The sequence below is a fragment of the Rhincodon typus genome, chromosome 28 (assembly GCF_021869965.1).
Source record: "Rhincodon typus isolate 14 chromosome 28, sRhiTyp1.1, whole genome shotgun sequence".
NCBI classification, from domain to species: Eukaryota; Metazoa; Chordata; class Chondrichthyes; order Orectolobiformes; family Rhincodontidae; genus Rhincodon; species Rhincodon typus.
In genome coordinates this window covers 38,559,594-38,586,446 of record NC_063359.1, presented here as the reverse complement: position 1 = coordinate 38,586,446, position 26,853 = coordinate 38,559,594, and the positions used below count along the sequence as shown (strand labels likewise).

At 41.8% G+C, this 26,853-nt stretch overlaps 1 protein-coding gene across 3 annotated transcripts in view; it reads left to right on the top strand.

The window, feature by feature from the left end:
• Positions 1 to 26,853, top strand: part of nup214 (nucleoporin 214) — a 110,462-nt gene that overhangs the window by 34,560 nt on the left and 49,049 nt on the right. For 2 of the 3 annotated variants that reach the window (XR_007265050.1, XM_048613548.1), the window contains exons 18-24: positions 3,069 to 3,172; positions 4,430 to 4,609; positions 6,093 to 6,178; positions 9,808 to 9,891; positions 12,192 to 12,431; positions 14,275 to 14,403; positions 16,374 to 16,482. Coding sequence is in view for 2 of the 3 variants with exons in the window: in XM_048613548.1 (XP_048469505.1) it covers positions 3,069 to 3,172; positions 4,430 to 4,609; positions 6,093 to 6,178; positions 9,808 to 9,891; positions 12,192 to 12,431; positions 14,275 to 14,403; positions 16,374 to 16,482 (932 nt within the window). In the remaining variant the exon portion in view is untranslated. The remainder of the gene's footprint in view (positions 1 to 3,068; positions 3,173 to 4,429; positions 4,610 to 6,092; positions 6,179 to 9,807; positions 9,892 to 12,191; positions 12,432 to 14,274; positions 14,404 to 16,373; positions 16,483 to 26,853) is intronic. The other variant, XM_048613549.1, reaches the window with a different exon arrangement.

Genomic DNA, 26,853 nt, shown 5'->3' with positions numbered 1-26,853 from the left:
TGGCATCAGTGAAAGCCCTGAATTGCTCATTCAGCGATGGAGCACCTAAAGTAATTAGACTTTGAGGCATAATCCCAGACAAGGAATATAATTTAAATGTGTATATTAAATCAATTTGAAACTGCAGTATAATTTGATTCTACTGAGAACCTACTTTTTCTGCGGGCTAGCTACTGTTTTGTAATTCATTCATGGTTGGGCTAGCAGCGATAATTGTCCTTGAGAAGGTGGGGGTGGGTTGCTTTCTTGAACTGCTGCAGTCCATTTGGTGTAGTTAAACCCTCCATGCTATTAGGAAGGGAATTCCAGGATTTGATCCACTGACACTGAGTAATGACAATAAATTTACAAGTCAGGATGGTGAGTGGATTGTAGGGCTTAGTTTTCCATGTACCAACTGCCTGTCCTTCCCGATAGGTAGTGGCTGTGGGTTTAGAAGGCACTTTCTAAGTAGCCTTGGTGAGGCGTTTTTGTCATGCATCTTGTTGTCAGCATTGATACTCAGCATTGGTGGTCAAGAAATGGAATGTTTTTGGATTCCATCCAGGACAAAGTAGCCAATCGTTTAGGCTGCTTTGTCTTGGGTGATGTCAACCATCATGAAATTTTGGAATTACATTCATCCAGGCATGTGGACAATATTCATTCATACTCCTGAATTATGCCTCATAGATGGTGGACAGGCTTTGGAAAGTCAGGAAGTGAGTAACTCCTTGCAGGATTCCCAGCCTCTGACCTGCTCTTGTAGTCGCTATGTTTATGTGGTGAGCCCAGTTGAGTTTCTGGTCACTGGTACCCCCCAGGATGTTGACAGTGGGGGATTCATTGATAGTCGTCCCTTCGAATGTCATGGGACGATGCTTAGGTTCTCTATTGTTGGAAGGTGTTATCGCCTGTCATTGTGTGGCACAAAAGTTAATTGCCTGTCACTTGTCAGCCTAAACCAGGATATTGTCCAGATCTTGCTGCTCAGAAACAATTCTTGCATGGCTATTTAAGCCCTAATCTGGAGTCAACATCCAACTTGAAACAGCGAAAAAACCACCTCTTGTCATCAGACCCTGGCTGCATCATATACTGTGCCAGAGTCTCCAGTCCACCTGCACCATGACCCATTTTACTGCCTGTCATGGTAACATGCACATTGCATGTTCCTCTTTGTCCTGTCACAACAGCATAGTTGATATGCAGCGCACAGTCCCAGCTGATTGTGGTGCTGGTTAAGTCTGATCCAGAATGAAACTTGGCTTGATGGATTACACATTTAATTTTGCAGTTGGTTTATGTGGTGGTGAATCACCGAACCAGATTTGCATGAGCTGTAGATGGTCTTTAAAAATGTGAGTTTATTAAACAATAGAAAAAAATCCAAAGAAAGCTATAGAACAGTTGGAAAGATCATAACACAAACGTCAAAACAAAGTTTCAAACTGTTTTCATACACCACCAGTTGCAGAGATTCAATTCCAGAGAAATGTTCCTCCTATCTCATTTTTTAAAACCTTTACTTAGCTGATGCTTTCCAATTTCTTTCCCTTTGACTGTTGAGATGGCTTTTCCAGTTTCTTTCCGAATCTGCTAGCCTGAATCCCCCTTAATTAATTCTGATGGCCTAAACCTTCTCAGTTTTAACAACATGAAAATTTCTACCAAACTTTCCTGGCTTGGAACCTCCACAGTCTAGCAGCTAGTTCTGATGTGATTAGTTCCACAACTGAACTATTTTGAAAACATTGTTTTCTGCCCTTCCCCTAGCAGAAGAGCTGTACTCTTCTGAACTCTGGCTGCTTCTGAACTAAAATAGAATACATGTAGGAACAGGCCATTCAACCCAATTAATGCATGCTCCACACAAAGTTCCTTCCACCTTTTTCATTTTGTGCTGTTTAGTATAGCCTATACCTTTGTCCATCATGATGTTTCCTAGTTTCCCTTAGATGCAACGAAGCTATTTGCCTCATGTATTGTTGTAGAATTTCACACTCTCTTCACTTTCTAGATAAAGAAGTTTCTTTGAATTCTCCATTGGATATATTGCTGCCTGTTTTATATTTATAGTACCAGTTTCCACGAATGGAAACATCTTTTCCAAAGCTACCGCATTAAATCGCTCTGTAATCTTTCAGATTTCTATCAGGTCATCTCTCAATGATCTCTCCAGGGTGCCCCCCGTTCAGTCTTTCCTGATTCATATGACCCTTTTTGCACCTTTATTGGTGTCTTTATATCCTTTCTATAATATAGAGACCAGAGCTATGCATAGTATTGTAATGTGGTCCAATGAATGTGGGTCATATCTCTGCATTACAGTTCTATACCTTTAGAAGTATACCCCAATGCTGTATTTGCTTTTATTGGGGTGTTATTATGTACCTGGTTTATTCTGTAGAAGCAGCAATAGATGGCTTATCATGCCTATGTCAGCTTTTTAAAATACTTTTGAATTTATTCAGTTGCCTAGCTTTTCTCCTCCTCAAACCTACACAAACTCTTCAGGTATTCTGCATTTGCTGATGCCAGTTCCCATGGAGTTTGATTCCACTGTGCTTTCCAGGTTTCATGAAGATATTTTTCCTTAGTTTCTCTTTAGTTCTTTTGTGACATATTTTAAACCTGTGTGATCTGAATACTGACCCACATAACAGATGAAATGATTTCTCCAAACTTGCTCAAAGTTCCTCATTGTTGAGAACTACTCTGCTAAATCTCCCATTAGCCGTCTCTATGTGAAAGAACACAATCCCACTTCTCTAATCTTTGTCCACAACTGAACTGACACTTGGTAAGCCATCCTGGTAGACCCTCTCAAGAGTTGTGGCATCCTTCCTGAACTATGAAGAGAACGTGGTATTTTGTCAAAGTTGTGCAGTTGCCAGCTCTTTTGCATTTTAGTTCTGAAGGAGGGTCACTGTACCTGAAACATTAACTCTGCTTTCTCCATAGCTGCTGCCAGGCCTGCTGAGTTTCTCCAGCAATTTCTGTGTTGTTTCTTTTCAATTTACTATTGTGCAGTGTATTTACTTGTTCAGGAAAAGTGAAATAAAGAATGTTGAGTTTTTGTTTTGCAGGAAATTCGCCAACTGCATCAGTATGTGAAGTTTGCCGTACAGGATGTAAATGATATGTTGGATATGGAATGGGAGCAATACCAGGAAAAGAACAAGAAGCACAAGTGAGTAGTTCTCAGTGCAAAGCTTGGAGATGTGCCTTCAGGGATTTAGAACACTGTGCCAGTTATGGCTCAGTAGATAACGGGCTAGTTTGGATTCAGGTCTGCATTCCAGCAACTGTATCACAGATATCTAGACTCAAGGGAGAAATGCAATGTTAGAAGTGTGTGGTCTTTACAATGTGATGTCAAACCGCGATAGTATCTATCTCTCCATTTGTACATTAAATGTTCCCACAACCTCTAGTTTGAAAAAGAGCAAAGGGAGTTCTCATCGCTCGACCAACATCACTGTAAAACAGCAATGCATTATTACAGTGTTTGCCGTGTTCAGCAGATTATCCCAGTACCATCATATATAGAATTCGGTTGGATTGCATGTGAATATCTAACCTCACAGCTTTCTGCTTTTGGCTGCAGGTTCCCCCTTAGCCACCGAAGTGAATGTGAGAATACAAAAGCAATATTGCAGCAGATGCTAGAGATCTGAAATAAACGCAGGAAATGCTAGAAATAATCAGCACGTCAGGCAGCATTTTTGGAAAGAACCAGAGTTAATGTTTCAGGCCAATAATGTTTCACCAGAGTCAGGACTATGAAAGTATTTGGTTTCTATGTGTAAAGATCTGCTTGAACACGTAATGAGAAACAGGCCATTCACCCCATCAGGTCTCTGCTGGTGTTTAAGTTCAATACCTATTTCTATGCCTCGTTTTTACTCCATCAATGTATTCGTCTGTTCCATTTTCTTGTGTTATTTAACTTCCTCTGAAATGCCTCTATATCATATGCTTCACTACTCCCTGTCATAATTTCACATTGTCATCACTGCCAATAAAGAAGTTTCTCCTGAAGTCCCTGTTGGTTTAGCAGTGAATATCTGCTAAATTATGTATCTACCAATTGTGGTCTTCCCAGCAAGTGAAAAATTATCTCTACTCCAAGCCGTTCTCTGACTGTTAAGATTTCTATCAGGTGGCCATCATCTTTCTCTGGAGTAAAGAGCTGCAGCCTGTTCAGTCCTTCCTGATAATGATCAACTCTTAGTTCTAGTACCATCAGTATGTGTCTTTTTTGCACCTTGTCCTGTGCCTCTATCCTTTTATTGTAAGGAAAATGGGACAGCACTCCACATGTGGAGAGTCTGAACTTTAACAAGCAACTGTGATTTTAGTTTTCATATGTCTGTTATGTGATGAGGAGCTGAGTGTTTCATTTTTACTTGATTTTAGTTTTAAAGTTTCTACTGTTTCACTCCAGACATCTGCTTCTACCAGAGAGGGAAGTGTTGTTCAACGCTTTGGCGAGCCATCATGAGATCATTACCCAGCAGGATAAGAAGATTAATGAACTGATAGACAGCTTGCAGAACCTCCGTATTTATAACCAGACCTCCAAGTGGTGTGTGCCCAATGAAAAGTGTCTGCTGAGTGATCGTTGGTAGGTTTTACATGTCTTACTCAGCACATTAGTCTACAACATTCCCTGTACCTAATCACACATCAGGTACCATGCGGTAGGTTAGCCTCCTTGGCCCAGACTGAGAAGACTGTGCAGTGAAGTCCCAGTTGCAGACACTTGAGTGCACTGAAAGCTGACACTCCTAGTGCCAGAGATAGTAGGAACTGCCGATGCGGGAGAATCTGAGATAACAAGGTGTCGAGCTGGATGAACACAGCAGGCCAGTATTGAAGGGGTTCTGCACTGTTAGGTGTGCCAACTGTTGGTGAGAGATTATACTTCAGCCCTGTCTGCTCTGTCTGGTTACAAAAGATCTCATGACACTGTTTCAAAGAGCTGTACCCTAGCTGATATTTGTCTGTCTGCTAACATCCCAAAAATATTATGTGATTGGTATCATGTTACTGTTTGCAAGAGTTTGCTGTGTTCAAATGGACTCTCATTTCCTACAGTACGGCAGTGGATAGCTCATAATTAGCAGTAAAATGCTTTGAAACATTACTGAATTATGAATGGTGTTTTACAAATACAAGTATTTTAAAACCTTGCCCACCCATCTTCCTTGGCATGTTTCTGGAGTTTGTGCTGTCCAGAGCGCGCTATATATTTATCTGGTGAGATGCAGTAAATGGTGAGGTATTTTCCCAACAAGTTATATCTCTCTGCCCCTTTAACTTTTGGATTTCTAATCGTGAGAGGCCTGTATTACTGCCTATAGAATGTATTCAGAAACTTGCTGCCTGGATGAAGCAAGTAGTGTAGGATGAAGGCAAAAATTTTATCACTTCGCTCTGAAAGCTGGCCCTTCCATTATTTTTACTTGCACTGCAGTATTAGTTGAGCAGGCTGCAAGTGTTGACCTTAAACTGTATCAGAATTGCTGTGTTTTTAAAGTGCCATTTTTATTAGGCCCCTACAGAAGTTGTGTAAATGCAAGTAATTTATCCTGCGCAAATGCCAGCATGTCCTTAGGTAATAAAGCAAATTGAATCAGAGCAGGAGATAGATTTTAGGTTATTTTTGTAGGTGCAGTGCTGATTCAGAGGAAAGTGTTGGTGTCTGGCACAGACCCAACTCTCTCGGGTGTTGAATTGGATAGATTTTGACCTTCCAATGAAGCTTGCTTCGTTGCCCCTTGTATTTTGAATTAATGTGCTTCGTTTGATCAGCCTCAGGTCTGATTTTGGGTGTCAGACAGTCGCCACAGTCACGGTGGGTCCTGTGACAATCCTGTATAGACAGCCTTGGTGGAAGGGCAAATCTTACTTGGCAGTCGCAAAAAGTAGCCACAAACTTACACTAGAACTTTTGATAATTAGCCGGCCAAATGCAAAAGGTTAAAGTGTTTAATGGTCGCTATTTGGGCCCATTTTGTCAATACTAGCTCCAAAACAATTCTAAATTATCCCCGCACCAGATTGGCTTACCATACACCAATTTGTATCCAATTTCTTTTCTGTAGCTGGGATACTGAGTTAGAGATGCTGCGCAATGTGCTGGTGAAGACTACCCTAGATGGAACACCAAAAGGGACTTCAGCCACCCCAGGTAAACCGTCACTGTTTCTATGTCTGATTGGTTTGTGGGGAAGAGTCATCTGTTTGGTGCGAACTTTGAAACAACATGTTTAACTGCATCAATCACCACAGTCTGCTTATTTCCCCATGTTTGGAGATTGGAGAACTGCAAAAATTACACCGTTTTTCAATAAGGGTTGTAAAGATCAATGATAGACCGATCAGTGCTGGTGGAACTTCTAGAAACAATTATTTGGAATAGGATTGATAGCCACATGGAAAAATGTGGTTTGATTCAGCAAGGTCAGCATGGATTTAAGGAAAAATGTGTCTAACTTGCTGGAGTTTTTTTCGAAGAGGTAACAGGAACTGTACGCTGTGCGAGCATGTCTGGTTCCTATGCCAACTGATAACATTATATCTCGGGAACTTGGGGCTGATGACAGCTTCAGTCTTTGTGATCCATTTTGCTAAGACATCCAGTCACACTTCCCCATCACATGATGGTATTTATAAATCAGTCACTAGACTTCTACAAACTCTACACCTTGGAATTTAATTTGAAGTGAAAAGATTTGGGTCAGTGCTCAGTTAGTACTGTAATTAACATAGAACAATGCAGTACAGCACGATGTTGTGCTAAGCATGATGCCAAATTAAACTGATCCCTTCTACGTACCCTTATCCATATTCCTACATTCCATGTACATTCATGTGCTTATCTAAAAGTTCCTTGAGTGCCCGTCATCTCTTAAAAAAACCATTCGGCCCATTGAGCCCACGCTGACCCTCTGAAGAGCATCCCAACCAGATCAAAATCTCTACTGTCCCCCTATAACCCTGTACCTCCCATGGCCAATCCACCAAATCTGCACATCTTTGGACTGTGGGAGGAAATCGGAGCACCTGGAGGAAACCCACGCAGACACAGGGAGAATGTGTAAACACCACGTAGATGTGACCTGAGGCTGGAGTCAAACCCAGGTCCCTGGCGCTGTGAGGCAGCAGTGCTAAGCACTGAGGCACCATGCTGCCCACTAGGATACTGACCTGGATAGAGTCCTCCAATAGGTGAGGATATGAAAGTAAAAATTATCATGTTCAGTTTTCATTACTGCCCTCTGCGTAACAAAATTCCACACAACCAACTAGGTTTAACTGATAGAGATGGGTTTGGGAATCTGTGTGCCTATTGTGTACCCTCCCAATTTCTGCTGTCAAAACTGAGGTAGTGTATGGAAGGGAATAAAATTGGCAGGTTGTGGAGCTAGCTAACATAGTCTTGCTGAGTTGGACTTGATGGGCTAAATGGCCTCTTCCAGTGTTGTAACCATTTACTGATTGTAGTGCAAGCCAAAATAGTAAATTTAGTTTCAGTGGTCAGTGTGATACAGTCCTTGATAGTGAAAAGTACTGTGTAAAAATATATGCAACCGAAGATGACTGATGAGTAATGGCCATTCTCGGGCTCACTTCTTGGTTCTGCAGCCTTCCGGAGTCCACCTACCTGTCTTAAAAATTAAACAAGGCATGGCAGTTAACTGTCGGCCATCATCTAACTGGTGCATTCTCAATGGCAATGCCTCCACCAAACAGTGTCAGCTTCCAACCAATCCACACTCTCCCATAGTTTAAATGTTGTTTTCCATTTATATTTATTTCTTGCGAATTGTCCCGAAGAGTGCAAGGTGCAAAGCTTTGAGAACATTTCTTTTTCCAGCATTCGAGAAAATTAAATTCCCAACAAGGCTAAAGTGAAAAGAGGAAACAAAGATTGCCCCCATCCAGTGTGTGGCAGTGAAACAGATTGAAGGGTAGACTTGGTTTGGGTCAATTGGCAGTTTTGAAAAGGAAATAGTTTGGTTTCGAGCAGAGTCATTCAGATTTTAAATGATACAGTAGAGTTATGAACTTGTTCACTGAAGAAAGAGCTTGATACATGTTGGATGTGACCAAAGGATTGGTTCTTGTTTTTTGTAATGTCTAACTTTAATTAAACCTGAGTGCACACCTCTTGGCTAAAATTTCCTTTCATTTTTGGGATTGTAGTTATGTTTACATTCCTTACCTCTTGTGAATAATTCAAAACACTCACGTCATTTGTTGATTTTGAAGTGAAGGGTGAGTGGATACAGCATTTCCAAACAGCAAAACAAAGAAAATGATGGAAACACTTGGGGAGGCAGCTCAACATGTGTGGAGAGTGGAGATGGGTTTACATTTTGATGTAAAAACTGAAAGAACTGTGGACGCTGTAAATCAGAAACAAAAACAGAAATTGCTGGAAAAGCTCGGCGGGTCTGGCAGCATCTGTGGAGAGAAAACAGAGCTAGCGTTTTGGGTCAGTTCTGAGGAAGGGTCACGCGACCCAAAATGTTAACTCTGCTTTCTCTCCACAGACCTGGTGAACTTTTCCAGCAATTTTTGTTTTTGTTACAGTTTGATGTATTTGTCGTGCTCGCATAAGTAGACAGTTGAATCATAGAATCCCTACAGTGTGGAAACAGGCCCTTCGGCCCAACAAGTCCACACCAACCCTTGGAGCATCCCACACACCCCTGAACACTACGGGCAATTTAGCATGGCCAAACTACCTAACCTGCACATCTTTGGACAGTGGGAGAAAACCGGAACACCCGGAGGAAACCCGCGCAGACACAGGGAGAATGTGCAAACTCCACACAGACAGTCACCCGAGGCTGGAATCGAACCCGGGTCCCTGGCGCTGTGAGGCTGCAGTGCTAACCACTGAGCCACCGTGCCGCCCTTAACTGGTCAGCCAGCACCTGAAAGGAACGTCCTGCAGTTTAGGTGATGCTGTCTGATTTCTATCCTGTACTTGAACAGAGTTTGTTTTTCCGGTTTCTGTTTCCCTGGCCACTCAGATATAAGCCTTTGAAGGTCACATAACGACCCATTTCAAAGGCATATGGAATTCTTGATTTTTATAAATAGATGCAGAGGAGCGTGTAAACCAGGAAGTTTCTAAACCAGTGATTTATACATCCCTGATTAATTCCAATTCTGGACACCACCCTTTGGAAGGTTATCAAGATCTTGGAGATGGTGCAAAGGCGATTTTCCAGAATGGTACCAGGGATGAATTGTTTATAAGTGACTATGAAAAGATTGAATTGAAAGATCTTCAAAATTTTGAGATTGGCCAGACCAAATAGGGAGAAACTGTTTTCATTCAGTGGAGGGATCAAAACTAGAGGAGGCAGATTTTCACAAATTGCCAAAGGGTTGATGAGATTTCCTTTTACTGAGTTGTGACCCACGGTGTGATGTTTGAAGAGCTGGTGAAAGCAAATTCAAGAGTAACTTCTAGAAGTGATTTGAATCTCTATTGCCAAAGAAAAACAAAGCAGGGAAGAGCAGGGTAGTGGAGCTAATTTTCTAACATTTTCAAAGAGCCAGCACAGGTGCAGCGGACCAAATGGCCATCTCCTGTATGATTCTGTGAATTTCTTTTATCTTTTTGGGGAAGATCATCAGCCCTAATACTGAGTGGGGAGGCAAGCTCAAAAGACTGTCTAACATCATCTCTCCAATTTGTTTATCTGAACGTGAGGTGTCAGACTCTGACTGTTGGGATGACTTGATAATGTGAAGTGCCTTTTTTAAAACATATGTCGGGTTTTTTTTCTTGATCTTCAGGTAAACTATCCCCAGTGAAACAATCCCAGCTACGGAGCTTCCTTTCAAAAAGACAGACTCCACCTGTGAGATCCACTGCACCGGGTAAGTACTAAATCCCTTCGAGAAGTGGCTTGGGTAATTGGGTGGCTACAACAGTTAGTTGTATCTCTGTAAGGAAAGTGGAAAGGGACTCCCTTGGGTCTGATGAGCCAGTCCAGGTAAAGAGAATACTGTATTGATGCTGAGTGTCATAATTGGGAAACCTAAATTCGAGCTGCTCCCCCGTCCCCCCATGTGAATACAATTCACTTAGAGAGTCATGTAGACCCTCGGTCCAACTCGCCCATGCTGACCAAGTTTTCCAAACTTAATTAGCCCTGTTTGCCCGCACTTGGCCCATATCCTTCTTAACCTTTCCTAATTATGTACTATCCAAATGTCTCTTAAATGAACTTCCTCTGGCAGTTCGTTCCACATATGAGACACCCTCTGCATGAAAAATTGGCCCTTCAGGTCCCTGTTAAATCTTTCTCCTGTCACCTTAAAATTATGCCCTCTAGTTTTGGACTCCCCTACCCTTTGCTATTCACCTTATCTATGCCTTTCATGATTTTATGAACCTCTATAAGGTCACCCCTCAACCTCCTACGCTCCAGTGAAAAAAGGTCCCAGCTTATCCAGTCTCTCCTTATAACACAAACACTCCAATCCTGGTGACATCCTATTAAATCTTTTCTGCACGCTCCCCAATTTAATAAAGTCCTTCCTATAGCAGACTGACCAGATTTGTACACAGTATTCCAAAAGTGGACTCACCAAACTCCTGTACAACCGCAACATGACGTCCCAACTCCTAAATACAATGGTCTGAGCAATGAAGGCAAGCATTTCAAACGCTGCCTTTACCGTTCTGTCTACCTGTGTCGCAACTTTAAAAAAAAAACTATGTACCTGAACCCCTAGGTCTCTCTGTTTCACAACACTGCCCAGGACCCCCTACCATTAATTGTATAAGTCCTGCCCTTGTTTGCCTCATCAAAATGCAACATATTGCATTTATCCAAATTAAGTCTACCTGCCACTTCTCAGCCCATTGACCTAATTGATGCAGATCCCTTGTAATCTTAGATAACTTTCTTCACTCTTGACTATACCACCAACTTTGGTGTCACCTGTAAACTTAATAACCATACTTTCTAAATTCTCATTCATATTGTTTATATAAATTGCAAACAACAGTGGACCCAGCACTGATCCTTGCGTGTTGACAAAAATGTATGGTTATCCACTTTAGAGTGAAAAAGGATAGATCAGAATACTTTCTAGCTGGTACAAAGTTAAATACGATGGATACCAAAGGGACGTGGGGTGTATAGATGATTGAACTGTCACAAATGGGTGCTGAAAATAATCAAGAAAACTAATTGAATGCTGGCTTTTAGAGGACTGGAGTACAAGGATGCAGGAGTTATGTTGCATTTATATAAAAACCAGGTGAGATCCCACTTGGAGTACTGTGAGCAGATCTTTGCATTATACATTAGGAAGGATATATTGGCTTTGGAGGGAGTACACCAAAGGTTTACAAGAATGATACCTGGACATCAGGGTTAAGTTATGAGGAAAGATTACACATATTGGGCCTGTTTTCTCCAAAATTTAAAAGGTTAAAGTCTGATCCAATCAAGTCTTCAAACCATTAAGGGGAAAAGACAGGGTGAAGATAAATTATTTCTGTTGGCTGTGGATTCCAGAACTAGGGGGCATATTCCAAGAGTTAAGGCCAGACCATTCAGGAGAGCTGTTAGGAAGCATTTGTACACGCACAGGGTGGGAGAGGTTTGGGTCTCTCTTCCATAAATGGCAGTGGATGTAGGATCAGTTGTTAATTTTAAATCTGAGATGGAAAATACCTTTGCTTAACAAAAATTTAAGGGATATGGATCAAAGGCAGGTATATGGACTTGGACCACAGGTTCAAGAGGCTGAATGGCCTACTGCTGTTCCTACTTTCTTACGTCCTAAGAAGTAACAATGTTGAACAAGTTGGATTTACATTGATAACATCAACTTCAGGTATTGCTGTTTTTGGGCAGAAATAAGCTGTGCTTACTCAATAGTTCTCTCCTGGTTAATGTTCAGTTACTGCCTCGAGTACTTTAAGTTCTCCAAATCCCCTGGTATGGCATGAGGTTACAGTTTGTGCTAAAATACTGACTGCAGTTAAAAATGAAGTATATTCATCAAGAATATTCATGCTGTACAGTAATGGCAGTGCGAACATTGTGTTGCTCAAGGCATGTACCTCCGCTTACTGGTGGGGTCTGTATTTTCCAATCAGTATGTGGTGTTTCTTCTTGGGGAATTAACCTGCGTCAATGTCATTTATTTGTCCCTTGCAGCTAATTTGTCCAGATCAGCCTTTATATCACCAAAATGTTATGGAGAGTTGGATGATTCGAGTCCGAAGTCTACTTTGCTGCGCCCAGATTATGAAGGTCTTCAGGCCAAAGAGCAGGAGACATCCTTGTTAAAACATGCTCCTGTCACGAGACTGCCTTCCTTTCCACCATCAGCAATCACCGCGCAGTCAACACCTTATGGCAAAGTCCAGCTTCCTGCTGGTCCCACTGTCACCACAAGTAAGTGTGTGAACTAAAATCCCACCTTTAGTCTTCCACCGGTTCAAATTACTTCTTAGTCAGTTGTTGTACTATAATTCACTGTTGTTTGTAGGGAAAATAGGATAGGAACCTACCGTAGACAGCGAGTGAGGTGAATGACCAGATAATGCAGTTTTTGTGTGACATTGCTTGAAGGATAAATATTGTCCAGAGAGAGAACTTCTGAATCTGCCTCACCATTCAAAATGATCATGGCTAAACCCCAGTTTGACCATCCTGTGTTATCCCTCATTCACAGAACATTCATTATTTTGATGAGATGAATGGCATTGTTTGGTAGTTACGGAGCAGATGTGTGTAATGCTGCATTCTGCTAATAAACCTATTACAGAGGGAAGTACTCGTGTTTAATTTTGTAACTTTACCGATTGACTTAAGATGGATTTAAATCCCCATTCTGTTGTATGGTCACTGGCTTGAAACGTTAACTTTATTTTTTCTTCTTTCCAGAGCTAATACTTAACCTGCTTGAGTGTTCTTGGCATTTTCTGTTTTTGCTTCATATAGCTTCATTTCTCCTTGTATGTAATCATCAATCCACAGCCATCTTAATATCCTCATTGCCTGAACATCAACAGCTCTTTGGAGTAGAGAATCCCAATGATTCGGAGTCCTCCAAATAAAGAAATTACTTTTGATATCCGTCCTATGACTGAAGCTATGATGTCTAGATTCTCCACCTGGGGAAGCTGCCTCAGTATCCGTTGTTCTTTGCTATCTGACAGACTTGATGGTGCCCAGCCCATCTTCAATATAGTTCACTAAATGATGCTTTCCCCTTTTTAAGAAACAAGGGGAGTTCATGGATTTGATAGAAACCATACAATGAGACACAGTTCACGCTATTAGGCCTGTTCAGGAAACCTCATCTCTTGGCATTGGAGAACAAGAGTAATGCTAAAGACCCCAAAGGCATTTCCTGTTATTTAAAGGCTGAGATGTTCAAGAACATCCATCAAAATATCGTATGATGTAGAGACAGGAGACGGTTAACGACAACCAAGGAATCATCAATCAACACCAATTCATTTTTCAGCTCATTCCTTCTCTTAGTAATTACGAAACAGACATGTGTAATGCCTACTCAACTTCGTCCAATTGAAAGGAAATGAACAACTTCCCTAAACTTAGAGAAACAGTGGCAGTGTGTCATCCCACAACAGTCTAGCTTTTTTCACATCTAACTTAGGAAAGCAGTGACTTCAAGCCGTGGATAATTGATTTAAGAAGAACAAGCTAGTGGCAGTGAGGGCTCATTCATGCTTTCATTACCATTTTTGCCTATTGCAGTGCTCACCTTCCCAGCCTCCAACCTCTGTGATCTTCAGTTCTTCCAAATCTCTCTTGCTAATTTCTTAACCTGCTGGCCCCATTGACTCATGGTTCCACCAGGGCTCAAATTTTAAATTCTCATGTCACTGTCCAAATCTGTCCATGTGTTCATGCCTTCCTATATCTGTAATACCCTCCAGCTGTAAAACCATTAAAACCTGTGCATTCCTCCAATTCTGGCCTCTTGTGAATCTCTGATTTCTTCCATACCTCTACCAGTGAGCACTCTATCTTTCTCCTCGTTTTAGGCATTATTTAAGATCTACCTCTTTGACCAGACTTTTGGTTGCTTGCCCTGATAACCTGTCTATGCAGCTTGGTGGTAGTGCAGCTGATGACGTTAAAGGTGCTGCATAAGTGGAGTTGCTGTTGTGATATTGGAAGCTTTCATAATTTACGCAGATGGCCTCTCAAAAGATTGTGTTTCTTTTTTGTCTTTTATTTCCTACCACCCACCCATGCTCATCAGTTCCAAAGCCAACAGGTAAGATGGTGAGACACGGAGCACCAGGGACTGAGAAGCCAGCCACCATCCTTCCAGCTGCCCAGGCTGCTGCCCAAGCAGCTTTCCGGAGACAGATGACCAGTCAGGTGCCAGGTAACGAAACCACTGACCGTAAGCTACCTGTGAGGGGGTGGGGACAGCCTATGCACACCTTGTTGTGGAGGTTGATCTTCCCTTTTAAAAAAAAGGTAATCGTAAATTCCATGACGTGGCGCTCCAGAGATGCCGACTATTGAATGAGACTTTAAACCAAGATCCCGCCTGCTGTCCCGCGTGGATTTATAGATCCCTTGGCCAGTATTCCGAAGAAGAGCAGGGGAATTATCTGCAGAGTGGTTGCTGATATTTGTTCCGAAATGAAGTATTTTTAAAGAACACTGGAGCTGGTTGTTCTCCCATTTATGTGTGGGAGCCTGTCCACAAATTGTCTGCCATATTTCCCACGTAACTACACTGTCAGAAGCACATAATTATGTGTAAAATGCTTTGAGACATCCTGTGATCATGAATGGCACAAAATAAATCAGCTCCTTCGTACCTTTAGCATTAGTCACTGCTGATGGTGGAGAGAGGATGTCAAACAATGACCTAAGGATCCCTGGCAATGCTGACAATCCCTGACAAAGATTTGTTCTGTTTCCTTTTCTTTCCATTTGTTGTGTCTGCAATGACATGGGAGTCTTGGTCGGGGATTGGCGGGGGGGGCCCTGTCAATTGTATTGTCCCACCGTCATATCTTGGCTTATCCATTTCATTTGCAAACAATTGAAACTGTTGCTTCATGCGACTCTTTGAAATTCCGTCTCTTTTGCCAAAGTGGTATTAAAACCAAAAAAAGACAAGGATGTGGCCAGTCTACGAGAAGCTACAAGTGGTCTTCAGTTAAGAAACATGCTAAGGAAAAGGGAAAATGACTCCTAATGAAGACTTTAGGGCAGTGACTTTGTTTGATCACTGCACTACCAAGTTGCCTGAATTCGACCATAAATTGCTTGTAGAGATTGTGCAGTATTTTGTCCTTGAATGAGGGTCCATCTTACATGAAATATGACGGATCACTCCAGCAGTTGCCAACCTAGAGATGCTTAGCTTTGAAGCTTTTAGTCAAAACGTTCAGATTGACAGAACGTGAGCTGTACAGTAACCTGGTTGGTAACCACCTCATGACATAAAACGACAACAGCTTGAGTTCATATTTGCAGATATGTTTCATATTTGGCACTGAACTGAGGAGAAATCTTCACCCAGAGAGAGAGTCTGTGGAATTCTCTGCCACAGAAAGTGGTTGAGGCATTGAATGTTTTCACAAAGGAGTTAGATATTGTTCTTAGGGCTAAAGGCCATCAGGAGAAAGCAGAAACGGGGGACTGAGTTGGAAGATTAGCCATGATCATATTGAATAGCAGAGCAGGCTTGAAGGACTGAATGGCCTACTCTGATTTTTCTATATAGCACCTCCAGTATCCCAAAATGCTTCAGGATTGTCATCATAACAAAATTGGACACTGGGTCGTGTAAAGATACTTTGGAATAGGCGACCAAAAGCTTGGCTAAAGAGGTAACTTAAAGGAACGTTGTAAAGGAGGAGAGATTGATAGTGAAATGGGGATATTTCTGAAGGAAATTACAGAACTTGAAGCTTGGTACATGAGATGTCTGTGGTGGAGCGATTAAAATCGGTTAATTCAGAGATGGAGGAGCACAGGTAGGTCAGAGGGTTTACACGGTGGTAAGAGCTAACAGAAGTAGGGAGAACATTTAACCATGTGGGGATTTGAAAATGAGGATGTGAATTTTAAAATTGGAACATTCCCAGAACTGGATCCAAAGTAGGTCAGTGATGATCGGAGGTGAGATGTTCAGATGTGTTGTAGAACAAATGTAAATTGCACATGCTTGTACTTAGCTGCAAGAGTGTTATTATGAAATTTTGTCTTAAGCTTGGAATAAAAGAGTACTAACCTTACAGCTTTGTAAATCTGTTCTGTTAGTAACGTGAAAATGTGTTTAATTGAAACACAGTGTTTTAATTTGAGTTTTGTTTTTATTATTGCCAAACGTAGCTCCAAGTGCTACCTTCCAAGAGCCTGAACAAAAAGAGAGTCCTCCAACCATTACCCCTCAAATCCTGCAAGGGACAGGCCTGCCTCAGGGTCCACCACCTGTCGCCAGGTGAGTTTACCATCCTCGGTTAGAAGGCAATGCAGTCTGTTGTCATCAGTGAGTTTGAGTCCTACCTTTCAATTGCTTGTCTTAAATGCTTCTGTTTTATAAGTGTAGCAGGAGTTCGTTCAGCCCCCTGCTGTCTCTTGCACCATTCCGTTAGATTAGCATCTTCACTGTCTTATATACTTTGATATCCATCCCCTTTCAGTGAAGAACTACTGCTGACGTCACCCTCAGGTGACCCAGTTCCAGCCTCACTCACTGGAAGAAATAGTTTCTCTCGATCCATCTGTTGATCCATCTGTCTATCCTGTCAGCTTTCTATTATTTTAAACTTCCCAATTTCAGCACCCCACTTTGCTGAAGGAACAATGAACCCGGTTTATATAATTTACTCCTTTTAGCCCTGGCATCAATTCTGGATCATCTGCACTGCTTTCCTTCCAAGCTCTCCCTGACTTCCTGAAGTGTGGTGCCAGAACTGAACAAGCCTCACAATAACTGACTTAATGCTTTTGAACACTTTTCACAACTACCAATCTCTAATAGACTGTACACCCTGACCCCTTCGTTCTTTTGTTTATCTCCAACCACCTTCTATTCTTGCATGATCCCCATCACTGTCACACTGCATGATCTGGCAGCATCTGTGGAGAGAGAAACTGAGTTTATTTTTCAGGTCAGGCTGTCAGGACCGGTGACAGGTCATTGACTTGAAGAGTTACCTTTGCTTCACTCCCTGCACTTGCTGGCATTTCCCAATTTTTCTGGCCTTATTGCAAGTGCTGGAAATCTAGAATATTTTCTTTTTATATTACGTTGCACTGTTTCTCAGCCCACGCATCCTTCTGCGTGGTTCCCCACACAATCTAATTCCTACCTTAGTAACATCTGCAAGTGAATATTTACTGCTGTTGCCTGCTTTAATGTATCCATAATATCAAAAATAAGTTCAGAATGCCATTTATCAATTCTCGTTGATCCCGTTTGTCTTGAGTCAAATTGAAGTGCAGGTGGTAACAATATAACCTGATGACAGGGTTGTCCAGCACTTTCTTTTTTAGCTATGTAGATATATAAACTCAACTGTAATGTCCATGCTGGAGGAAGTGTTCTGTAGCTGATTATATTATACTTGGCAGCTAATTTTATTAAATACTGAATCCAGAGATCAATCTGTGGGACGTTTGGACATAGTTGCGAAGTGGAACTACTTTACCTATTCTCCCCTTCATTAGCCAAAACATGGTTTAACTTCGGACTTATTTCCTGTCTTGTCTCTCTTATAATTAATGGCTTTGAAGGTTTTTTCATATCTATAAGTCTTGCCACCTAGGGTGTCAAAATGCAGGGTTAACGGGAGAAGGTGGAAGGGGATGGGTCTGGGTGGGCTACTCTATACTTTTACACAAATGATCTTCTAAGGTATATTAGTTTGCTTTGTGAAAGGAAAGAATGCTTCAAAGACCCATTTATCTTTCTCCTTGTGAAACTGAGTTGAATCTGTGATTTTCTTTAACTTTTGCAAATTTTTAGAATCTGAAATGGTCACACAGAATTGATTTTCTTGTGTGCTGTGGGTGATGTTGTCCTTTGTGAACTCGCCTTTAGGTGGCACCATTGCTGCTCTGGTTCAGGTCAGAATGAATAGAATCCACTGGGAAAGGTGAAGCTTGCAGGTGGAGTTTGGGCCAGTTTGTCTCGGGTGCTATATTATATGGTAATTGCAGCACAGATTCTGTCCTACATGCCTCTGCACTGTTTATGCTTCAAACAAAGTTCCTCCCATCTGTCTCCATCTTGTCCCATCAGCATATTCTTCTATTCCTTACAACCTTAACGTTTCCCTGAAACGAATCTGCATTCCATTCATTCCACATTGGACGAAGTTTCTAACCATTCTTTGCTTGAAGTTTCTACTGAATTCCTTCAGTTTATTACTGACCATCATCCTTATGGCCCCATATCCTGGTCTGCCTCTCAGAATCACCGTATCAAATCCTCTCATAATTTTAATGACTTTGATCAGGTCACCTCCTCGACCTTCTTTACTTCTAGTCAGTTGAGCTCAGCCTGTTTTCAGATAGTTATAACATCGCAGTTGTTATCACTCCAGCAAAGCATTGTCACAACTTTCTGTGCAGCGATTATATTTTTATTCTGTGGGAACTGAATTTTCAGGACTTTGGAGCAAGAGCAGGTCAGAGTGGGGTTAGTTGGCTCACCATACAGAGAGCTTGCGTTAATGATTTACACTTTAACCTCATGTCCCTGCCCTTGTCCTTCCAGTTACTGGAGCACCAGCATTTATTTAATTTTAAAATCAGTGGGACCGTGTATATTTCTGTGGAGGTTTAGAGCTGAACTGACTGGCCTGAATCCCAGTGGTTTAGGATTAGAGGGCAGATGTTCGTGTAGTTAATAGCCTCCTGGTGAAGCACAGTTCCTATTATTAATCTTCATGAGCCTATAATGTATGCTTCACTTAAGCTGTAAGCAAGGATGTATTCTGGTATAGAACAACTGAAATCTGTTTTGGATTAGAATACTTCCACATGGTACGTTTGTAAAATAAAGAATTAAAAGAAATTGTTTGAAATACACAATCCTTTGCAAAGGCAAGAGCTCTTTCATTCACCATTTATTAAGGTCATGGCAGATCTGTTTGTACAATAACTCTAACGTTCCACCTTTGCTCCATCTCCTTTGATACCCTTACCCAGTTAAGCAACTATTGATTTCTGATTTGAAGTGATTAATTGAGCTGCTATCTGCTGCTCTTTGTGCATCATTAGTGAAAGGCCGGGCACTGATGTTGAAATAATATCTCAGTGTCCCAGCCTTTCATAGCAGCTGCTGTTTATTGACAAGGGTGAACATTTTCACGAGGCTCACGTTTTAAGACTCAGCATATTTTGTCACCTGTGCCATTATCAGTTCTCTGAGAGAAACCTCAGACTGTATGAATCAGCAGGTATCAGGGACATGAACCTTTCTGACCTTAGAAATTGCAGTTAAAGAATTGTTGCCTTCATTGCAATCAGTATTCCCTTCCTTCCTTGCACTCTGCTTCCTCCTTTTCAAGTGCAGATCTCCCCACCCCATGCCATACTTTTCTCTCACCACACATGTTTCACCTCCCGGCTTGCTGTACCCCCACCTCACTTGGACCTCAGCCCTACTCAGGCGGCACAGTGGCTCAGTGGTTAGCTCTGCTGCCTCACAGTGCCAGGGACTCAGGTTCAACTCCACACTAGGGCGACTGTCTGTGTGGAGTTTGCACGTTCTCCCCGTGTCTGCATGGGTTTCCTCCGGTTTCCTCCGAGAGTCCAAAGATGTGCAGGTTAGGTGGATTGACCATGCTAAATGCTGCATAGTGTCTGGGGATGTGCAGGGTGGGTGGGTTAACCATGGGAAATGCAGGGTTAATGGGAAAAGGTGGGAGTGGGTGGGCTACTCTTAGGAGAGTCGGTGTGGACCACATGGCCTGCTTCCACACTGTAGGCATTCTGTGATTCCTGTTTTGGTCTTCACCATCAATTCCTCTGTGTTTTTTTTCCCGTTCTGACCAGTGGCCAATATAGATGCTGTCTCTTTCGTATCTCCCCCACCCACCCTGACCTCTCGAAGCATCTGCTTTCTGCACCTTTCTCAGGAGCTGCCTTTGCCTCTGGAGTATCTTCCATTTTAACCTCTCAGTGTTTCTGTACTTGACCTCCTGTTGGAGGAGTTTGCTTCCTGTCCACAGACCTTGTGTCCTGTTGCTGAATTCCATTGTGCCTTACTGTCAGCATTTCACACTTAATTTCAACACTGACAGCTGTCCCAGTTTATTACTACTACTCAGTGGCTTTGAAAGGGGTTGCTGAAGTCTTACTAGTTTATTTTTAAACATGCTCTTGAGCAGTACAACATACAAGTTACTTTCAAATCAGACGATGCAGTAACTGCGGAGTGATGTTCAGATCTGCTTTGAGGAGCTTGTGCCCTGTACATTACTCTCAGCAATGACTGGCATCATTAACTGATCACAATGGCCCTGTTTCAAGAACAATTTGGATTTATATAGTGTCTTTTACACAATAAAACATCCCAAGGTGCTTCAGCAGACTGTTATAGAAACAGAAGAGAGTAGGCCATTAGGCCCTTTCAAGCCTGTCCATTCAGTATGCTCATGGTTGATTCATTACCTCAATGTCATACTCCCGGTTTCTCCCCATTCTCTTCGATACCTTTAATAGCCAAAAAAACTATCAATCTCTTATCTGACCAAACTTAACGATGAACCACATGAGGGCATTTTGTGACTAGATTGAGAAATCGTGGTCAAATGGATAGGTTCTAAGGCAGATTTCGAAGTGTGAAGAGAGGGGAAAGGTTTGAGCAGAGTGTGAACTATGGCATAAAAACGTCTTTGTTCCATGTTTTGAAATTAATGCAATAATATAAAGGAAAGCAAATTAGAGTCAATCGGAATTGTATCATGATATTTCTTGCTCTGGAAAATTGAGGTCCTTTTCTTTTTATGTGGTTTGTCTGTTAGACGAGTAGATTAAATTTTGAGAGGTTTGCCTGTCACAGGCTGATCATTGTATGAAGCAAAGGGGAATTGCAAACTGTTGAAATGGGAAGTGGCCAATCTGCCTCTTCTTGCACACCGCAATGCTGCCATTTTATCCCTGAAAAGTTATTGGAATTTTGCTCTATTATTCAAGCCCTCTTTCCATGCTGTTGTGCCGTGGATGGACAGAAGCATTCAGTGTTGACAGCTCATTCTAGCTGTCATTCAGTTGGCAAGTGTTAATGGCTCCCCTTCCTTCCCTGTCACTAACCTGATAGCTCAAATCAGTTCTTGGAATGTTTCAGTGTGAACTTGTCTACCTGGTTGATGTGAATGCAAATCTTTCTAACTTCACCATGAAAACTTAGTGTTCTTGTGTGTCATTTCACGTCTGACTATGAAAATGCTTTATCATAGCCTCGGGATGTTTTCACAACTAATCAGTTGCTTTTGAAGTTCAGCTTCCGATCTCTGTCTTTGTATCTCTACTCTTTCTCTTGGGAAAACTCCCTGCTCTTTAAATAATGACCCACGCAATACTTACCTGAGCCAGAGTGCCCAGGCAAGTGACACAGCTGTCAGTCTAGATTATGTACATTGTTGAAGGCTTTGTTTCGGTCACTGAACACTCCCATTGCATTTTGATTTGATCTATCGTTGTCACGTACCGAAGAAAAGTTTTGTTTTGCATTTCCCTGTAAACTGGGTTTCTGTTCCTAATTGGTTATGCAACTTTGAAAGTTAGCCTTCGTAATGATGACCATGAAATGCCATTGTTGCTTCTTTAAAATAAAACCCTGTCTGGTTCATTAGCTTGCTCTAGGAAGGAAATCTGCCATCCTTACCTGGTCTGACCTACATGGGTCTCCAGATCCACAGCAATGTGGTTGACTTTTTAATTCCCTCTGAAATTGTTTGAACAAGGAACTCCAATCAAGGGCAGTTGGGGATGGATAACAAATGCCACAAAACCCTAATTCTGTGAAAGAAACTTCTGTTTTTAAAGCTTCTCTGGTTATTATTTATTTGTTGTATTCTTAACAAAAAAATAGCCTGGAATCCATGTTTAGTCATTCAGTTGTTGAATTAAGAGTAATGAGATTATGGTTGTCCATGTGTGATTGTAAGTTTTGGATATAGGGACAGTTTTACTTGTTCTTATTTGCCCTAGCTTCTTTCCTCTCTTAAAAAAACTTATGTTCCTCATAGAGCTGTTCTGTTGCCTCTCAAACTAGAGTTCTGGTCATTGTCTGAATGTGGACTTATTGTATTTTATTCGTTTGGAAATTGTGTTCGAATATTAATCAAATCCTAGTGAGTTTATACATTTGACTTTGTAAATATTTCACAGTTTGCTACTCTCTGAAACCTCCAAGAATTTATCATGGATCATGTTGACAGTCTCCTGATCATCATCTTGTTTAACTCCATAGAAGGCCCTTAGGGGTTAGCTCCTTTCCTGATTGGTGTTATAGTATTATAAGTTTCTTGTGCAATTGGTTTGTATTTTCTGCTTGGCTGCCTGCCAGTGTGCCTCAGTCAGTATCCTAGAGGAGTGAACGTTTTTGGAGACCGTAGATTAAAAATCTTGATCAGCACTGTCCCACCACCTTAATCATTCACCCCCACAGGCGGTGGTATGTGCCGTTTACAGGATGCACTGCAGCAAGTCCTTCAGGCTTCTTCAGCAGCACCTTATGGTTGAATTTAGAATACAGATGGAGAGTGTGAAGATAAAATCCAATACAACGGTCCTGTGCTTGAACAAGGGGAACTACAATAGAATGAGGGAGGACTTGGCTAAAGTAAACTGGAAACAAAGATTTTATGGTGGGACAGTTGACGAGCAGTGGAGGACTTTCAAAGCAATCTTTCAAAGTGCTCAGCAAAAGTATATTCCAATGAGAAGGAAGGACCGTAAGAAAATGGGTAATCTGCCATGGGTGTCTAAAGAAATAAGGGAGGCTATCAAATTGAAAGAGAAGGCATACAAAGTGGCCAAAAACAGCATGAAACTAGAAGATTGGGAAACCTTTAAAGGTCAACAGAAAGCCACAAAAAGAGCTATAAGGAAAAGTAAGATAGAACATGAGAAAAAACTAGCACAGAATATAAAGACAGATAGGAAAAGTTTCTATAAATATATAAAACGAAAGAGAGTGGCTAAAGTAAATGTTGGCCCTTTAGAGCATGAGAAGGGGAATTTAGTTATGGAATATGATGAAATGGCCGAGGCATTGAACAGGTATTTTGTATCGGTCTTCACAGTGGAGGACACTAATAACATGCCAGTAATAGACAAAGAGACGAAGGTAGGTGAGGACCTGGAAACAATCATAATTACGGAAGAGGTAGTGTTGGGCAAGCTAATGGAGCTAAGGATTGATAAGTCTCCTGGCCCTGATGGAATGCATCTAAAAGAGATGGCGGGAGAAGTAGCAGGTGCACTGGCGGTAATTTTCCAAAATTCGCTGGACTCTGGGGCAGTCCCAGCAGATTGGAAAACAGCAAATGTGACGCCACTGTTTAAAAAGGGAAGTAGACAAAAGATGGGGAATTATAGACCGGTTAGCTTAACCTCTGTAGTGGGGAAGATGCTTGAGTCTATTATCAAGGAAGAAATAGCAAGGCATCTTGATAGAAATTGTCCCGTTGGGCAGACGCAGCATGGGTTCATGAAGGGCAGGTCATGCTTGACAAATCTTTTGGAATTCTATGAAGACATTACGAGCGAGGTGGACAATGGGGACCCAGTGGATGTGGTGTACCTAGACTTCCAAAAGGCCTTTGACAAGGTGCCGCACAAGAGGCTACTGCATAAGATAAGGATGCATGGCATTAAGGGTAAGGTATTAGCATGGATAGAGGATTGGTTGACTAACAGGAAGCAAAGAGTGGGGATAAATGAGTGCTATTCTAGCTGGCAGTCAGTGACGAGTGGTGTGCCTCAGGGATCGGTGTTGGGACCGCAATTATTTACAATTTATATAGATGATTTGGAGTTGGGGACCACGTGCAGGGTGTCAAAGTTTGCAGATGACACTAAGATGAGTGGCAGAGCAAAGTGTGCAGAGGACTGTGAAACTTTGCAGAGGAACATAGATACATTGAGTGAGTGGGCAAAGGTCTGGCAGATGGAATACAATGTAAATAAATGTGAAGTCATACATTTTGGTAGGAGTAATAGTAAAAAGGATTATTACTTGAATGGTAAAAAGTTGCAGCATGCTGCTATGCAGAGGGACCTGGGTGTCCTTGTGCATGAATCACAGAAGGTAGGTCTGCAGGTACAACAAGTAATTAGGAAGGCAAATGGAATTTTGTCCTTCATTGCTAAAGGGATTGAGATTAAAAGCAGAGAGGTTATGTTGCAGCTGTACAAGGTGCTGGTGAGGCCACACCTGGAGTACTGTGTGCAGTTTTGGTCTCCTTACTTGAGAAAGGATGTACTGGCACTGGAGGGGGTGCAAAGGAGGTTCACTAGGTTGATTCCGGAGTTGAGGGGGTTGGCTTATGAGGAGAGACTGAGTAGATTGGGATTATATTCATTGGAATTCAGAAGATTGAGGGGGGATCTTATAGAAACATATAAAATTATGAAGGGAATAGATAAGATAGAAGTAGAGAGGATGTTTCCACTGGCAGGTGAAGCTAGGACAAGAGGGCATAGCCTCAAGATTAGAGGGAGCAGATTTAGGACTGAACTGAGAAGGAATTTCTTCACCCAGAGGGTTGTTAATCTATGGAATTCCTTGCCCAGTGAAGTAGTTGACGCTACTTCAGTAAACGCTTTTTAAAAAAAAGGTAGATTTTTTTTGAACAATAAAGGAATTAAGGGATACGGTGAGAACACGAGTAAGTGGATCTGAGTCCACGAAAGGATCAGCCATGATCTTATTGAATGGCGAACAGGCTCGAAGGGCCAGACGGCCTACTCCTGCTCCTAGTTCTTATGTCCTTATGTTCTTATAAAACTGAGTCTTCTTCCATCTCGAAGGATAAGGGCAGCAGATAAATGGCAATACTGCCCCACCTGCAAATTTCCCTCAAGCCACTCACTATCCTGATTTGAAATTATCTCGCTGTTCCTTCCTTGTCAAATCCTGGAACTCCCTTTCTAACAGCACTGTAGCTGGGCCACCTTAAGACCATTTAAGGATGGACAAATTGGTGGCCTTGCCAGTGAAACATGCAATTCAAGAAAAGATAAAAAAGAATATTGACATTGAAGGGAATACATTACAGATTTACCAGAATGATAAATTCTGATAAATGAGTTCTGAGGAAGGGTCACTGGACCTGAAACATTAACTCTGATTTCTGTCCACAGGTCCTACCAGACCTTTTCCAGCAATTTCTGTTTTTCATTCCCAGAATGATACCTGATCTCCAAGAGTTAGGTTGCAGATAGATATTATTCCCTGGGACTCGGCAGGTGATTTGATTGAGGGCTTGAATAGAGAGAAACTATTTCTGCTGGGTGAGCAGTCTAGGACAAGGGGACACAGACTGGAGCCAGCATTTCAGGAGTGAACACCTCTATGTGCAATACTTGGCAGAAACTTGGAACTTTCTTCCATAGTTGATGCTAGGTCAATTGTTAAATTTAACTCTGGATTTTTGTTAAGCAACGTTGTTAAAAGAATCTTGAAGGTGTTAGAATACACTGAGAGCACTTAGTGAAATCAGTGGGATGTTGGGCTTCCTAAGTAGAGGCATTGCATACATGAGCAGGGGTATTCTCAGTGGGACTTTCCAAAGCTCCAGGTACGCCACAACTTGAACATTGTGTCCAATTCTTTATTTTAGTTCATTCATGGGATATGGGCATTTATTGCCCATCCCTAGTTGCCCTTGAGAAGGTGGTTGTGAGCTGTCTTCTTGAACTGCTGCAGTCCATTACAACTTCCTGTAACCTAACTCTCGGAGACCAGATATCATTCTGGTAAATTTGTGGTGCACTCCTTCCAAGGCCAAGATTTGTTTTTTGTCTTTTCTTAGGATGTCTGCGTCATTGTCAAGGCTAGCATTTTTGTCCACTTTTTGGAGAATGTGAGGGACCTTGAGGGGTGTAGAGGACATTGACTGGAATGGTTTCAGGGTTGATGGATTTTAGCTGCAAGACTGGAATTGTTCTCCTTGGAGTAATAGAGATTAGACAAGGGAGAGAGAGAGTTGTTCCTATCGCTTAATGATTCAAGATTGCAGATTTGGGTTAAAAACTGAGGAGGAATGTTTTTAATACAGTGAGTGCAAATAGCCTGGAACCCACTGCCTGTGAGGACAGGAGAAGAGGAGACAATGAATGATTTCAGAAGGAAATTGGAGGGCTCTTGAAAGAAGTAAACTTACAAGGGGTTACAGGGATACAACGGGGGATTGGGACTGACTGGATCGCTGTACGTGGACTCAGTGGGCTGAATAGCCTCCTCCTGTGCCATCATGACTGTACAATTTTGAGAGGCATGGCAGTTATATAGAGTTAGGTCACAGATTAGCCATGATCTCAGTGGCAGGCTGAAGGATCTCCTCCTGTTCCTAAGATCCTCCCCTGAGTTTGTTTTTGCAACCTTTTGCTCAAACTTATTCTCTGCCAGAGGTCACAGCTACTCGGCAACCTTCAAGTCCCCAACATAGGCCTCTTTAATTTTCCTTCTCTCTTTTAAGGTTTTGGGTTATTTTGGGAATTGGTTGAAATGAACATTGGATCCAATACAATCGTAATTAAATGTAGCGTCTAAAAGATGAGGCAATAGAAGAGTCTTTGCCTTATTTCTTGTTTCAAGGCTTTGTGGAGGCATAAATAAAAGCAAGAA